This window comes from Carassius auratus, chromosome 28 (genome assembly GCF_003368295.1).
Source record: "Carassius auratus strain Wakin chromosome 28, ASM336829v1, whole genome shotgun sequence".
Classification (NCBI taxonomy): Eukaryota; Metazoa; Chordata; class Actinopteri; order Cypriniformes; family Cyprinidae; genus Carassius; species Carassius auratus.
In genome coordinates, this window is record NC_039270.1 from 15424428 (window position 1) to 15442211 (window position 17784).

The 17784-nt window shown below is 37.4% G+C and overlaps 1 protein-coding gene across 3 annotated transcripts; it reads right to left on the reverse strand.

Annotated features, from left to right (window-relative positions):
* Positions 1 to 1605: 1605 nt before the first annotated feature.
* On the reverse strand, positions 1606 to 13574 carry atf7ip2 (activating transcription factor 7 interacting protein 2). 3 transcript variants are annotated; one of them, XM_026208154.1, is made up of 12 exons: positions 13413 to 13574; positions 10864 to 10955; positions 8464 to 8595; positions 8228 to 8314; positions 8026 to 8102; positions 3286 to 3338; positions 3135 to 3193; positions 2901 to 2940; positions 2766 to 2812; positions 2606 to 2669; positions 2442 to 2497; positions 1606 to 2354 (listed from the first exon to the last, which is right to left on the reverse strand). In XM_026208154.1, exons 2-12 carry the CDS (start codon positions 10951 to 10953, stop codon positions 1953 to 1955), a joined length of 1107 nt encoding a protein of 368 aa, XP_026063939.1. In that variant the 5' UTR covers positions 10954 to 10955; positions 13413 to 13574; the 3' UTR covers positions 1606 to 1952. The 3 variants fall into 3 exon arrangements, with proteins under 3 accessions (XP_026063939.1, XP_026063940.1, XP_026063941.1); XM_026208155.1 differs by lacking the exon at positions 13413 to 13574 and adding an exon at positions 13253 to 13390; XM_026208156.1 differs by lacking the exon at positions 13413 to 13574 and adding an exon at positions 12869 to 13005.
* Positions 13575 to 17784: the final 4210 nt, after the last annotated feature.

Genomic DNA, 17784 nt, shown 5'->3' on the forward strand with positions numbered 1-17784 from the left:
CAAACACAGCCCTACACCAAAAGGGTCTCGACCCTATTTTGACTGCTCAGCCCCACACATATGCATGCAACCCAGGCATCAGTTATGGCGGAATCTGCTGTTTTAAACATATTATCTTACTTTTCGGACACGCTTTGGAAGCTGATGCTTGAAACAGATAGTGGAGGAAGTTTAGATGCTCCAGGCTTATAGGGTGTGTTCATTAATGTATCTTTATCATAGCTGAAGGGAACGACAATGCGATTGCAGATGAACAAGCAAACATGACACACGAGCATATTCAAGCAAAAGCCAGCATATATTAGTTCTGTGAAACAAACTAAACCAATTTTACAACCCTGGTGTCTGATTGGAGGCCTTCCCGCTCCTTGAGTTCTCTCCAGCGCTGGAAAGCTAATATACGTAACTATGTTTTCAGAGGTGTATAAAAACGTTACTTAATGAACCGTTATGTTTTTATTACCTTAGATTGAGCAATTTATATCTACATACACCATTGGTCTCCTTACATGGATGTCGCCATCATGTTTCTACACTTGCCCTAAACTGACAAACTGCTTTACAGAGTGTTTCGTCACTTTGTTGTTCTTGTGAATAAAACACTGACACAATGATGAACAAGTACATTAAAATTCGTAATACCATCGATTTATTGAATAATTAGGTAAATATAATTCATTGATTTACCTTTGTAAAGAAATATCATTGCTATCTGGTGTCTTTACCGAGGACATCTTTACCTGTGTCGGCAAGGGAGGGGTGAGCGGGGGACTGAACCGTTGGTTGCAATTCACAAACTCACCGCTAGATAAAATGTACATATTGCACCTTTAAGTGACAGACTTTCAAAAAAAAACTTTGAAAAAATACAATAAAATTTTATTTCATGTTTACTATGAAATGAGACCATTTATATCAGTTTACTCCAATGTATGTGACTGTGGTGCTCTTTTAAATCCAGATATGCCAAATTTCAGTAAAAATGCCAAATATGCCGCAGAGCTGAAGAGGTTAATGCTGTTTCTCTTTAGGTAATCTGTGCAGGGTTGTCTTGCCCTGGCAACCAAAAACACACTCCTTTTGTGACATTTCGCGACGCTCTTGCTTTGATCAGTGAAGTCTGTTGTGCTCTCAGTGCTGTGCTATACGGGAGCGCGCGCTCTTCCGGCAGACGTGCCCTCAGGACCCATATAAGGAAATTCCGCTCCATCTAACGTCACACAGAGCCATACTCGAAAAAAACTTTCCGAAACTTGTGACAAACCGGAAGTAGTATTTTGGGAACAGAAATACTCCTTCAATCATACAACTTAATTTTTGAAACTTTGTCCATGTTTAGCATGGGAATCCAACTCTTTAACAGTGTAAATGTATGCATGAAATAGCATTTCACCCCCCCTTTAATAAAAAGGAGCGGGTGGATTTTTTCTATCATTATAGGGTGGTTGTATATACAAATTGCCAGCACAAATTTATGTCCAAATATGTGCGTGAATTTTGTAAATTAGGTGCCCTTCAACCATCACGGTCTATTATGGCTAGTGATTTCTTTGTTAATTCATACCACTGAAGACCTCATATTATGAAGACCAGAGACAATTGAAATCAGTTTGTAACTTTATAATCAATAAAAACAATACAAGGCGGCAGTTTCTTTAATACTTAGTGTTAGTGAGATTCGTACAAGTGGACTGACGATCTGGGCTCTCGGATACAAAAAAAAAAAACTAACAAAAAAACATTTTCTTCAGAGAGAGAAAAAAAAACTAGGGATACAAAAATAATGGAGGAAATAACAGCAGCTTTAATTTTATTTGTACCCAACTTAACATCTTTTAAGAAATTCAAATCTTACAGTTAAATACTCTAAATGCCAGTATAGAGTCAGTCACATACTCCTTCAAATCTTATATAAACAGAAGTTTCAAAACACTGGAGAAATGTCATCAAAATCATATTTGTCCCGATGCAACGGTGTGTATGTCACTGTACGGCCCATAACGGCCAAAAATATCCTTCCCCACAACGATAAAGCAAAGTTGTTTGTCTCCTTTGCAGTCTGACACCTTGCAGGCCATAGGAAGAGGCATGGCTTTGATCTCCCCAAGGCACTTCCATCCTGAAAAAGTGCCATTTTTGTGTTCGTGGGAAACGTAAATGTAGTAGCAATCCATCTCTGCTACATGGGGATCTTTTTGATCCACGTTCCATGCAATGCCTAGTTCCTGTGCACTTCCAATCCGAGCTAGTTTCACCACTGGCTTCTGGGGCAAGTTGTAAGAGGCAGCTACAACCGGAAGCTCTTTGGGAAACGGAGTGTCTGGGAACGGATGGAGTTTGGACTGCCACTGCTCCTATGAAGGTAAAGTAGAAACCGAAATGTTATGGCCCTTTTGATAGAAACGTATTGATGTATTAGCAAATACAAAACATTAGTATACCTCTTCCAACTGTACTGAAGAACTGACACGGTCCTCCGTTACACTTTGCATTTCTTCTGTTCATTAAATAAAATGACATTAAAACAAGAATTAAATAATTGTTTAAGTCTATAATAAACCATAATTTTAGAAAAAAATAAAAAAATAACTCAACGTCTCCATACCTTTAATGGCTACTGGTGGTGTAATTGAGGGATTTGATTGTTCCCATCTTGAAGGTTCAGATATCTGCAGAGCACAAATGTGAAAGCAAAACTGCTATGAAACAGTCTGAAAATGCAAATCTTGAAGGAGAGAAACCTGAGTGAGAGGATGATGGCAAACCTGATCTGATGGTTGGGTAACCGGGCTCTCTTCATTCAGTCTGGATGCTGAAGCAGAACAAAAACACATCATGCCCACCATACAGTCTATACAACAGCACACTTCTTTATAACAATTTTATTCAAGATCAAATACCTCCATCTTCCGTAAGGTCAACAACCTGATTCTTCGATTGCTAAAATAAAAAAAAGACATTTTTTCCCCCCCTTTGAAGTAGATATATGAACAATGGTAATCTATAGTCCCTAGTAAAGGCTGATCATGTTATCACATGAGCCACATATTACAAAACTATAACAATATAAATACTCCAAAGATAAACAAAGCCAAGTAATGACTGAGAATGAGACATCGAAAAGAAACCTTTACCGAACTCTGCCAGAACCTTTTCTTTGGTCTTCTCAATGTGGTCATCTCACAATCATTGTCTGTTAATGCAAAAACAATCATTTTATTATGTCACAGTATATACATCTGAAATCACCGAAGTTAGAATAAATAATGAAAATTGCAACGAGACCTGCTGATGACACCGAAGCGTTGTCACTGAAACACCCTCCATTGACTGAACTTCTGGTTAAAATAAATAAATAAAAATTCTAAATTCCAACAAATAATATTATAATGATAATATAATAATGAATTCAATGTTTTTTTGGATGTTAATTGTCCATTCACAAATATAATTACAATTTGATCACCCAATGCTCACTTCAAATTAATCTTTAAAAACACTAATTTAATAGCACTACATAGATGCATACATGCGTTCCAAAATGCCATAAAAAAATAAAAATATTGTATCTGGTCAGTACTGATTTTTTTTTTTTTCGTTATTAGGTCAGTTTTCTCCCTTTTCTTCCAAACAGCGACAAACACCAGTCACCCTTTTAAGCAGAATGTGATAGATCAGCTCAACCAATCAGTGCACCATTCCATGCACTCTGGTGAGTAATGGCGGCACTTTGAATACACCACACATCCTAGTTTTTCTCATCTTTGTATTTTGTGATCAACAAACAAGGGCTGCATGATAAATTGCATGCAATTGTCATGCACATCTCGTTAGTAAAGCTGATTCTGTGATTAATAGTACCAGTAAATCTCCATCACATGCTTTCAGATGAAAATTATGCAGAAGCATTTAATACACAGATCCATATATCACTGACAAGCTACACAATATCACAGAGGAATCACATTTGATTATGAACACAATATTGCATAGCTTGTCAGTATTAGGCGTTTTATCCATTGCTTTTGCATTTTGAGTCTTGCATATGATGAGGACACACACACAAACTAGGATGAAGACGAGGGGGCTGACTTTGAGAGAAAAGCAAGCAATTTGGATGCTAAAAGAAAGGATGAAGTAAATTAGAGCTATTGCACAAACAAAGGGCATGAAGAAATCAAGAATTTGGAAACTACCAGCGACATCAGCAAGCAACACCACCGTGATCGGCCAAGAAAAACAACAGCAGTTGATGACTGGCAAATCATAAAAGTTGTGAAAATGAACTAAAATACGTGTCTGTAAAAATCACTAACAACCTCCAGAAAGATGAGGTGATGTTCTGTCAATTTACAGTCCGTAGGAGAATTTGACACAGAATTACAGGAGCTACAGCAAGATGCAAACCTCCGATCAGCACTGATCAAAAATAGAAAGGCAAGATTCTTCACAAATGTGAGCCAGTAGTGTTTTGGAATAGAGGGTTATGGACCGATGAGACAAAGATTTAAACTATCTAATTGATGGGAAAGCAAAAGTGTGGAGAAAAAAAGGGAACTGCATGGCATGGGCATGTATGGTTGTCTCTAGAACAGGACCTCTTCTTTTTAATGATGACTTGATGGCAGTAGCAGAATGAATTTGGAAGGGTAAAAAATCATCTTGGCTACCAGCATTCAAGAAAGTGCCACCAGACTCATCAGAAAGTGCTACATATTGCATCAGGAAAATTACCCAAAACACCCTGCCAGTTCAGTCAAGGACTTCATCAGGACAAAGAAATGTAAAGTCTTAGATTTCCCAAATCAATCTCCAGATTTAAATCAGATTGGACATTACCAGCTGAAGAGGGGACTAAAGACAAGCAACAGCTGGAATTGCATGCATTAAAGGCTGGGGAAAGCATTTCAAAGCAGAAGACCAAGAGTGCAACCCACATGTCTGTGGGTTGCAGACTCTGCTCTGATTGCACACAAGGGATCTGCAACTAAATATTAGCTTTTAATCTTTTACATCTGCCTTAACTGTTCCAATTTTATACCATAGATTATAATGTTATAATGACCAAATTCACTTGTTTAACATAACATTTTATTTCTAAGTGTTTTTACATAAATTCTCAATTTTAATATTGGCTTAATTATACTGGAATGTCAACTTCACATCAACAGTCAAATGCACATAAAACACATAACCAGCCGCACACATATATATAGGACACGCTATATATTAGATCTGTGAAACAGCATCTTTTAGACATGATGATATTCCTCATCTTCTGATGTAGGCCTTGATCCTTATCTTCTGATATATGCCCTGAGTGGGAATTCTTTAAATGAGGGATAGTGGGACGTACAAATTCCTGGTAGAAAACTCAAGACTATAAATCAGTGTTTGAGGGAGTTCAGAAAGAGTGCTTGCTGATATAGAGAATAACTCCTTTCGGAGTGGACTTTGCAGATCTTTTTCATGGAAAACATTGCACACTAGTAAAGGAACTAGGTTAAATGTATAAAAATAAAAAAAACGAACAGGACTCTCAACATATCTAGTAGATCAATCCAACAGAGCGATGTTTGGGCTGATTTTATTATTAAAAATAATGAATTTTTAATCACTGTAAGGCCGGGTTCACACCGCAAGTTTCAGCAGAGCAGAAGCAGCGCGTTAGCAGCAGGTAGGCAGAGCAGAAGCAGCGCGCGCCTATTTTGCTTTCACACCGGCAGCGGAGGCAGCGCGCAACTGAACGGCAGATTTTGGTCAGAGTGCTCTATAATGGGTACGTTCGCATTGCTTTATTTCCCATTTAAAATACATTTAAATAAAAAGACTAGGCAAGAAGCTTTTTTAATTAATAATTTAATTGTTACTTTTGTTGGATCTTTGTTTTGCTGTCTTTGTTTTCCGTGCAGTACGTGTTGTTGATAGAAGAAAGGCCATCGCGCTATATTTGTTATTAAGGAGACTAAAAAGACCCAGACTTTGGGTTCATCCCATTAACCGACGTAGGAGAGAACATGGTGCATATTACCATCTTGTCACTGGGTTTGTTTGCAATCAAATTTACCAAAAAAACACCCTGAAAACCAATTTAATAAACGGTTTTAAATTATGTGTATTGTAAATGGTTCACAGCGTTGACTTCCTGCTCATCTTGAAATCAGCATTTACTTGTTTATTATATTTGCATGTATCACCTGCTTTTGTTATTTGTGTGCTTATGTGTAATTTAGAAATTGTAAATAAATGGTTCCAATTGAATCAATTTTGAATCAAATATTGAGTTGTTTGCTCGTGTGCCAGCGAAAGCGTCAAAAACACTATAAAATTAATTACCATCTGCAATAAGACCCGCTGCAACTTCATCCCATGCTTTTTCCTTCTCCTGCAAGTCTTTATAAACTACATTGTGTGGATCATAAAGAACTTGATATTTCTCAACTTCCACAATGAGACGAGTGTCGTCCATTATTGTCTTTCCAGGTGCACTCTGAAGACCACCGCCTGTGACACCACGTGCTGTTGTTTATGATTGTTAGCACGACATCCGTTCTTCTGCCAATACATAGGCCTAGTTATTAAAAGAATACTACTAATAATAAATAAATCTCCAAGGCTAAGCTAGCAATATAAATTATTTAAAGTTGTTTTTGTATTTCGGCAAAAAAAGTCTATTTTTGGATAGAACTGTAAGTACAGATTTTGTAAAAAAAAAAAAAAAAAAAAAAAAAAAATATATATATATATATATATATATATATATATATATATATATATATATATATATATATATATATATATATATATATATATATATATATATATATATATATATATATATATATATATATATATATATATATATATATATATATATAAAAAATAAAATTATAATAAAAAATATAAAAATATGTGGTTTTAAATATCATACATTTTTTATGTAATTTGCTAAGAACACAGTAGATATCATTAATGCAAATTTTGGGCAAATTTTCGTTTAAGTACATGTGTATTTTGGCCGTGATCCTGATCATTTTGGCCATGGTCACTTTATCTTCTATACAGATTTTTTTATATTAATTTCCTTTTCGTAACATACTCTAGTTCTTGTTAAAACACCCTAGATGTGCTTTTTTTGTGCAGTTAGAGCACTTTTTGTGTGAAATCATATTTATTTTGTCCATCAAAGGTGTACTTTCACTTTAACTGAGCGTCAGCAGCGCTGCAAAAATAGACCCAGCGCCGAAACGATCGCGGCACTGCTGCTTCTGCTCTGCTTCTGCTACGCTCTGCCGCGCCGCCTCTGCGTGCGGTGTGAACGCTCTCATCTGTTAACATGGGCACCGAAAAAAATACGCGCTGCTTCTGCTCTGCTGCAGCTTGCGGTGTGAACCCGGCCTAAGGCAATGCTCTTGTATTAAACATTTTGCACAACTCAGCCCATCGCATTCGAGTTCTTACAGCGAATTGTGATTGCGGTAATTCAACAATTAAGCAAACGGCTAGGATAACAAATAGCTGTAATCATTGGTTTGAACAAGTATGCTTCGTTGGCCTTGGAACACAAACATTAAGCAGCAATGAACGCCTCTTCAGTGAAGCACACTAGTTTATAAGGCTACAACAGCCACACATGAAAGTGAAGAAATGCCACTTGGCATACAGCACCTCAGGGAAAGAAAAGAAATGGAAAGGTGCCAAGACTGCAGCCTTGAATCATTACTGAATTAAAAACAACCCACCGAAAAGAAAAAGGACCACAGGGCACCGCTGAGGTGATCATTCTAATAGAATATCTTCTGATTAAACAGTAAATGGAATATTTTAGTGATTGTCATTCAAACAGAAGGCTCACTGCTTCTGCATCATTTTCAAGTTGAAAGGCCTCAGTCTGCAGCATTAAAATGTATACAGATCCACAGCTACGTTAAGCCCCTTCAAAGGCAATATTTGACTTTATTGGTGGCAGTGATGTATTATGAACGACATTTGTTATAAGTCTAAAATAGGCCTACTTTAGAATACCTGGATATATTGGTTACTGGTTCCGCTGGAGAAATGCATCGCTGGGGCTGCACAGGAGAAGGACTTATAGAAGGAGACTGTTAAAAAGATCGAAAAACACAACAGTGATAATTAAAACAATAGAAGTCAGCTTTATTAATGTCTTCGTATTGTCATTGTCAAACCTTGGTTCTACAAATAAATCTCATTATCTAGCTCATACCTGACTCTGAGAAATCCCTAAAGATCTGAACTTTCTGATATATGCAAATACTGCATCTCCCCTTCGTTTTATTTTCCTTACATGAGCCTGCCAAAAAAGAAAAAAGAAAAAACACTTAACATAGAAAATGTGCATGGTGGTTATAATAAACTGGAACTGCAGGTCAATACAGTAATATGGATTAGTATATCAAATATTTATTTATATTAGCATATTAAAGTCCACAGGTCCCTTACTTCAAGATTCTTGATTCTGGCATCGTATCTGGGTTCACCATTCACCTCACCGATTCTCTCCATCAGATTCTTCATCTTGTAGTCAGACTGCTCGACTGCGGTCACAACCTTATCTGAAATAATCTTTTCAATCTGTCAATAAACAGGTTACAAACGGGGTGAGACCATATGCAGTTCTGGAAATACACACAAGTGTGTTTGAACACCATTCAATATTGCATTTAAATTTAGGTAACAAAAACCTGGATTGCAGATCAAGAACATGTAAATTAATACTCAAATTGTTTGCATGTTTTGTCTTGCTGCAAGGCCAACCACAGTGTAAATTGCACACACTTACACTGCCAACATTCTTATCTAGTTACTTTTTAAAAACAACAATGTACATGACTGCTTCAAAATTGGTGTTTTGGATGGATGAGTGTAATTTACATCGTACAAAACATCAAGTATTGTCGCATTTTGTTTACCACAGGCTTAGGCCGGTGACACACTGGCTGCGTGGCGTTTCTGATGCATGTCAGTTGCGTGGTGGCTGCCTTGCGTTTTCGGTGTCTTTACACACCAGAACCGTGCCTGACGCAGCGCTGGCGTTCTGCTGTTGCTGTAGGTGACATAGAGGGAGACCGCCGACAGACCAGGCTCTTGTCTTCACGACAACAATATCTTTATTTCATGTCGAGCATAAATATAAAGCCTACTGATAAAGGACACCGTCAGCAGTATTGACGGCAAAATAGACTGTTTGACAGGTGCAATATTTGAAAATAGATTTTTTAATTACATTTATATCTGAATATATCTCAACCTATAGACTTCCAAACATCAAAATGTCATGAATTAATATGTATTTGTGTACAAATTGACATATAAACATGTTTTCCTACTCTATTTTGCCTGGAAACGCTTCCAACACGCTTGCGTGTTGTGTGAAAAATATGTGTTGTTTCTATTTCTAGCATGCACGTGTTTTCCGCGCTTACACAGGCAGTCTGCAAGCTCTAACCTGTTAACATGGGAGCCGAATTAAAAAATGTACACGCCACGCAGCTGAGACGCCTGCGCCACGCATCCAGTGTGTCGCCGGCCTTACTCACAAATTGTAAAACCCCATTATAAAACCATTATAAAAATTTCTATGACTTCCATAGCGATGCATTACAGGACAGGCTCCGTATGTGCGGCGACTTTAAATGCATTCAGAGACAGAGGCTGTGTGCGTGCGCTCTTCTGAATTGGGAATACTGAACATTCATTATAAACTTCTTTCAAACTAGAATAATTGGGGAGATAAAATGTGCAAGATAATGTTAATGTACTATAAAAAAAAAAAATCTAAGAATATATGATGTGGGAAGATTTCTAAAATGCCGCCCCAAATGTTCACGCCAAAAAAAAAAGACGCAACTTATTCTCGCTGTTGCCGTGCCGCCATGTCGTGGAGTCGCTGTGTTTCGTTGTGAAAGCAAAACTACTTTGTTTGGTCTTCCAAAAGAGAGCATAACTTGAAATCAGTGGTTAAGTTGTATTTACAAGACTATTCCAGAACAGTTGTGAACACATATTCAGATGTGTGTAGCACATTTTAGGGAGGAGGAAGACTGTTTCTTGTGTGAGAGTAGCCTACAATCCCGGTGTCTGTTTCTATAAAGTGAGGCAGTTCTAACTTTGCAAGGACAGTTTCTGACTCACAGTCTGTAAAAACATTTACATATTTAAAGAATTTGCCACTGATGATTCATAAGCGATTTTTGAGCAGCGTAGAATAGTGCTTGTCGTTTGTCTTTTCTCCGATCATAAATGCAGACATGGGTTTGTTTACGCAGCACGATACACAATGCGTAAAAAGACAGTACAGGTCATTATAATCAGTAATTATGTCCCCAATGGATGCAACAAATGCCCACATAATGGGTTTTAATGTTTTTGTCTGGTTGTGATGGCATCACAGTATATTAAGAGGCATAACATTTCCATCACACGCTTGAGGTATTCGACCAATCACAACGCACTGGATAGCCGGCCAATCAGAGCACACCTCGCTTTTCAGAACGATGAGCTTTTTTTTTGTTTTGTTTTTTACCTTAAACTGCATAAACACATTGCATTACACTAAATACAAACACAACATTATTTTTTTCAACAACAATATGACCCCTTTAATTCAAATGAATGCTGATTCAATGAAAGAGAAACACTTCCTTTTTAAAAACTAAATTCATATTTACATATGCAACAGCTCACGATCTTGAAAGAGGAGTTTTTTGCCAACTCTGAAGTAAAATTAAAAACACAGCCTTTCCATTTCATAACGAAGGTTACAAAGACTTATCAAATCATTTTACATTTCATTACTATTGTGGGAGAAAAGCATACAAGAAAAGTAACTGACAAACTTGCCTCGGATCGAGGGAGTTTATTCGCCTTCTGTCCACTTTCTTGAGCCAACTGTGAGGTTGTGGAGTCGTCCTCATATCTGGACCTTTTCATACCTGAGAGGAAGAGATTTAACCTCAAATCAAATGATCAGCTGTTACATTTCATAAAGAAAACCAAACAAGAGACGAAGTAAAGCATTAGCTCTTTTAGCACCCTCAATGTAAACACTTCATTGTGTCCTTCATTTCAGATTAAACAGCATCCAAGATTCAGTCAGCCAATTTATGTTTTTGCAGGTGGGTGAACCTTAAACCGCATAAACAAATTGCTTTACACCAAATAAAAGGTAATTTTTACAATGTCATATGACCCCTTTAATATTTTCTATTATTTAATTCTCATTACTCCGTATTAATTATACTGGGTTATTAGTTTATTTTTAATCTCTCGCTAGAGTATACTCCATTGGATGGTGTGTTCTTGTGAAGTGAAATTTATTTAGTAACCAAATAGGCCTAATACACATTCATGAAACATTTGTAAATATAGGAGTAAATTCTGTGTAATTTGTGCATACAACGGACCTTCCCGAAAACTCTCCTCCAGATACACAAACGCTTCGTACACATCAGATTTGATAGTTAGACATGTGCATATGAATTCCAATTATTCACACATAGGGCGCTCGTGCACTCTCATTCACAATTAAACATAATACTCGCTTATGAATTACAGCTATGCAAATTGTGTGTCCAGGAACGCAGTGGAATATTCTGTTCTACTTTCTCAGGTTTGGCTCCAGTATATTGCATAGAAGCAAAAAGGACTAACAGGCAATATGCCTAACAATACATATTAAATAACGTGTCCGTCAAAGCGTTTCTAGCTAGCTGAAAAAAAAAAAATCCGCATTTTTCCGCCCCCCTCCTTCAGGTCTCTCTCGTGAAGCCAACATAGAAGTAACTAAAACTGCAATTCATCAACCGGCCCAAAAAGAACGTCAGTTCCATAGACTGCCCATGTTAAAATGCCCAACTTTACAACAGAAAAAAAAAGGTTTTTACAGCATAGTAAAAAAAGTGATTTGGTCTATATAGCTATTTTTGCCCTTCATAACTCATCAGTTTATATTAAGCCTTAAATTTCTGCATAATTAAGGGCGTGGCCCTTTTGACAGGTGGATCGCCACTGCTGTCACCGACGTCAAGCTAGGTGGGCGTGGTTTCAGCAAATAGCTCCTGCCTTTTTGACCATTTTCGATTATCAGGGAGTGACGCGCTGCCAAGAGGGCGACGGACTGCTCCACCCACTCTGAGCTTCAAAAATGCTCTTCAGAAACCTACAGGTGTAATCACGGACATTAAGTCCATGTTTTCATACAGTCTATGCGTTTAGTTGAATACACTGTGATCCTCTGCATGTTGTTATTGTGCAAAAAAAATAAATAAATAAATAAATAAATATATATATATATATATAATACAGTTTATGCATATTACCCAAGACTTAACAGTTATCAACTCTCAGCTACAGAAATAAATAATAATAATCATAAAAATAATTAAATGTCATAAGTTTGTTAAAAAGAACAGAACATTTTACACAACATTTACATGTGGTAAGAAGCAGGTGTACATTTCTTTCCACCAACATTTTGAAAATACGAACACTTTCATTAATAATTTCATGAATTTACGTAAAAACCGCATTACGAACTATTTACACACTCAAATATATTCTGCTTGTGTTTGAAGAATGAGGCCCTTTCTTTCTTCGAGGGTTGCGCTCCATTAAATACAATTATTTAACGATTATCCGTTTATAATAAACACGGTTTCGTGCATGCACAGGACAAAGTTTGAGGGTGCACGTGTAAAGGTGATATCTGAGGGAGCAAGCCCGCTGCAAGCCGAGAGACTCGGGCTGGCGTCCTCTCGGATTTCAATAATGCACTCTCGACATTTGCCATTAAAATAACGCCAAAAACTGACTCGAATGAATTATGAAAACGAGAAAAAAGCCGTACAAGCTGCAGTCCATTTCTTATTGGTTAAAATGAACGGAGACTATCTCGAGGTTTTCCACGGGATGCAGCCATAAAACAGACAGTTAGCTCAAAGCGTGCCATCGAATACAATCCTGTGCTTTTTGTACATAAACATTTACACTGAATGAAACAAACATCCCGGAAATGACGTGCAAATGTGGCAACAAGCAAGTATGGAAGTATGGCAACAACAAGCTAGCTGGTTTAAAAGAGTTACCGACGCTCCTAGTTACACTATTAATTGTAAGGTTAATGGCCTTTCCTCGAAAACGCTAACGTTAGCTTACATGCGACGAAGATCCATAAGCAAATAATGATTTTAACAATAAAAGGTTTAAGCAAGGTACAATCCATATTGCTCACAAAATCAGTTGGCTTTCCTAAATCAGCACGTTTTCTATCACAGTACAAGCATGCATGGCGCTGGCCATACAATGCGCGTTACATCTTCCAAACGAAGCCTGCGAATTGTTTGCGTTGTGTTCTCCCAACAAAACGAAAGGCATTTTTAAAAACAACCCACCTGGACTGCTCTTTTAAACAGAATGCCGAACGAGTCGTAACTACCGGTCAGCTTAGTAGTGGGGATATCCGTTTCTTTAAATAATATAAGTCCCGCCACGAAAGGTAGTTAGCAGCAATGTTCGCTTTGTGAATGAATGGTTCTTATGAGTCGAATCTTTTAGAGAATTCTTTGAACCGGTTCACAAAACCGGTCTAAGCGATTCAATTTCAATTTTTTCAATTTCAATTTAGGTGAGCTTTATTGGCATGACAAAAACTGTACATTTGTATTGCCAAAGCAGTGGCAGCTGGGCTGCTTACAAATAGTGCACATATGTATTTACAGAAAGAAAAAGAATAATAGTAATAATAAAATATATAAAAAGTATTAACCATGTAGTGCAAAGTGAATTAGTGTATGTGAATGTATAAGTTAGAAATAAAATAAAATAGAATATGGTATTAGATTTACAGAGGCAAAATATACATCTAAGTAATACAACACAGTAATATGGCATAACATAATCTACATGTGCTGGAAACATCAGGTCAGGGCAGGTTGAGTGTTTTCTCTAACATCATGACAGGCAGACACATACTGAGCAGCAAATACACAGCAGTTCTTGTGTTCTCCTAACAGATACGGCAGTTTCTCCTGGTTCGGAAGAGTTTTAAATGTCTGATGGATCTGCTGTATTTGATCATAGATTCTATCATGATCATAGATTCTTTCACGGATGGTACTAATAACGTATCGGTCAGAGCGGTTCTCGACTCATCAGCTCAACCACTATGAACTATGAACAGCCTTATGACATGAACCTCTGCGATATTTTTCATTTGGATTGCAATACCTAGTTCAACCACTCGGTGTCAATCCTACATACAACACCTTTAAATTGGAACCGGCGTGAACAAAGGAACATTTCGCAATCAAGTGAGAGCATTAGAAATCTATAGAGCATCATAGAGCCATCTCTCTCTATGGCTCTGAAATCTATTTCACTGATAGAGCAACTAATAATAAAGCCGTCGAATAATAGGAACTTTACCAATATGACTGTATGACAGCTTTTTTTTGTAAATAAATGTAATTAAAACGCTTTGTAAATAATCTAGCATTGCAATTTACATTTACACAGTTACACTATTTTTACGTTATATTTCACAATGTAACTAATTCATTCATTCTGTGTAGAGAGCCTATTTTCGCGTTGTGACCCGTCTTGACTGCAAAGAGTAGGCTAGAAGTTTTTCACTGAGTGACAGAGTAAGTTATTTGAGTATTCTTTTAAACGAACTGTTCGAAATGGGAATAGATCCGCAGTGCCAATAATAATAATAATAATAATTTATTATTATTCTTTTTTAGGTTTTACTCAACCATGGCTATTCGCGTAATGTAATCTCTTATTTTCCTCTAAATTGCTTAGTTGCTTGATTTTAATCATGAGCTGTTCTCCTCAGTTTGGTCACACACGTTGCGTAGGCATATAGAAAACTCATAAAATAAAAACGTTCCAATGAATACCGTTATATTGCCCCCTTAAAGATAAAGCGCCAACCTGCGGTTGGAGATGTTTTTGCAGGTTTTTGACGTCTCTGTCCCCAGGGGCGTCGCACCCGTGGGGGATGTGGGGGTTTTAACACCCACACTTTTCCCGGTGAGAGGGTTCGACACCCACGCGTTTTCTGCAGTTTTTCCGCAGTTTTGCACAAACGCCCTACTACAGTCCCTCCTCCGTTTCTCTGGCCGCTCTGTGTCTGCGCTCGCCGCGGCTGCCTCCTCCCTCCCTCCCTCTCAAACATGAAACCGGCTTTGAGTGTGACCAGCTGATGATTGGCTGTTCTGCCTTAAGTCCCGCCTCTCTTGGGATGTTATAGGTCAGCTCGCGCTGAGGAGGCGGGAACTTATGGTTATGGTTATTTACATCTCCCTTTTCCAGGTACTTTGAATGAGTGTTTATGCTTTCGAGGTTTTTAAAAAACTTGATATGTGTTTGGGAAGATGTTCTGTTAATCGTTTTGTTGACATGTCAAGTGTTTTCGCTATTATATTTTGTTTTTTAGACTAATGCTAATTGCTATTATTGGGATATTGTTTGCATACCTGTTGAAGAACTATGAAAGAAAAGTGAATATTATTTTAATGTTTAAAAACAGTAAATTGTTACATTATTTATACCACCAGAGAAAAAAACTTTGTGTGGGCATTTTATTCTCCCCTTTTCTGATTTTTTTTTTTTTAATGTAGGATTATTTTTTTCCCAGCCAAAACGCTGCAAACCGAAAATCCCGCAAAGTGCCAGAGAACTTTAAGCCCTGCATTTTACCCCTCTGTCAATGTATTCTTCATTTTTATTGTTTATAAACAAACCACATCCATCCCCCACACTTTTGAAAAGCTTGCTACGCCCCTGTCTGTCCCACATGGTATTCTGTTAGCACGAACACATTTTACAGTCGGAGGGTTCGAAAAACATAATGAAATGTTTCCCCATCTAAAGATACCAAATTTACCACGTCTTTGATTGAGACACATGAAAAAATTATGCAAATAGTATGGCCCAGGTACACCCCTAGCCTTAGTTAAGGCATGTTCTCCACCAAACCTCCAGCTGCTATGCCACTGTGTGGATAGGCCTAGGCTATAATATTTCTGTTTAATGATTCTAAAACTACACTTTATGTAATTGCATACACACATTGCTGTTATAAGCCTGATGTTAAAGTGATAGTTCACTCAAAAATGAAAATACTCTCATCATAGGCTATTCACCCTCATGTCGTTCCAAATCTGCTCTTCTTTCTTCTGTTGATCAAAAAAGAAGATACTCTGAAGATTTTTTTTGTAATTGTGATAAACCTGTCTATATTGTTAAAATAAAGGTGCTTAAAAGGTTCTTCACAGAGGAACCACTTTTGGTTCCACAAAGTCAAAGGTTCTTTAAGAAAACCTCTTTCTTACCATTTTATAATCTGTCTGAAGAACCTTCTTTTGTAACAGAACCTTTTTAGAAACAGAAAAGTTCTTAATATGTTGAAGGTTTTTTATGGAACCATTTAGACAAAAAGAGTTATTCTAAGCCTATGGAATCGTAAAGCACCTTTATTTTAAAGAGTGTATATATTTTGGTCTTATTTGCTTGTTTGGGTTCTCTTTGTCAATTTTTAGAACTTGCGTGAAAACCTTATGATCTTTAAGTTATATTTTGCAGAAATAGCTACAGAAAATTCCAAAGGGTTCAAACTAAAGGCTCCACTGTAAGTGAGCGGCTGCTGTCCTAACATTCTTCAAAATATCTTCTTTTGCATTCGACTGAAGAAAGAAACTCATCCAGGTTTGGAACAAGTGGAGGTTAATAAATCATTACAAAATTGTGATTTTTGGGTGAACTATCCCTAATGGTATGGTCTCCCTCAGTACTGAAGCCTTTTGATTTCTATTGAGTTTACAGGGTTAAGTTAAGAGGGGTCATGTGCATCTCTCCTAGCAGGCTTCATCTGAGTGTTGTTACCTAATCTGTGGTTGCACAGTCTTGCTGTAACTGCTCACATTTTCTTTATTTTGGAGGGGCATTCACTTTGCATTACTTCTCAAACAAACATGGTACTGCTTCCCTGCATTCATGCATGACTCTATACCCAGCATCACAGTATTAAGCTGAAATACAAACCCCTCAGGAAAAACTGAGAGCTGCAGTTTGAGCGTGACCAATTGCTTTTTTTTTTCTTTTTTTTTTTTAAGTTAAACATGAGGGTACAGACAGTGTCCAGAAAATAAGGGCCACTCTGATTATTGAATGGAACAGAACAAAATAGAAGAAGAAGCACATGGCTACTCACATTTTGGGATGGTTTATTTATTTTTTCATTTTGACTGCCAGAGCTAAAATAGAAACCTTGCAGATGTGTTAAAAAACAATGGCAGCTAAGAACTTCACAGACATGAGGATCGTGTTCTCCTTTCGAGATGTAAAGCATCAGTCATGCTCTGTATCTGCAGAAGTAGTCTGCTAAAGAGTAAACCATGTTCACTGCAACTACAGAAAATGAGAAATGGCCATTTCCTTCTGTCCGAGAGGATAATGGGAGCTGGGGGGCTGGAGGGCTGGAGGTGTAGCAAGTGCTATGACTCTGACAATCTTCGATGAGCTTGAGTTCTTCCCACAGAACCTGGTGACATCACACAAAGAGCTTATCTATGACTCATGCCTGTGTTTTGAATGTGTAGTTTGAATCAAATATACAATAGTGCAAGTCACATTTACTGAAATGATTCAGAAGGGGTTATCATGCTTAAATAGCATATATCCTCGTGGGGCTGTTTGAGTGCATGTCTTGAAGGGAGCACCTGCTGTTAGGAAAAAGCAATCAAGAAACATAAAAAT

Excerpts from the sequence above, each read along its gene's own strand:
- atf7ip2 (XM_026208154.1), bottom strand. The coding sequence starts at position 10,953 with ATGAAAAGGTCCAGATATGAGGACGACTCCACAACCTCACAGTTGGCT. Across the intron at positions 2,941-3,134 it reads AAAGGTTCTGGCAGAGTTCG|CAATCGAAGAATCAGGTTGT; the intron begins GTAAAGGTTTCT and ends TTTTTATTTTAG. Across the intron at positions 2,355-2,441 it reads CTTCAGTACAGTTGGAAGAG|GAGCAGTGGCAGTCCAAACT; the intron begins GTATACTAATGT and ends TTACCTTCATAG.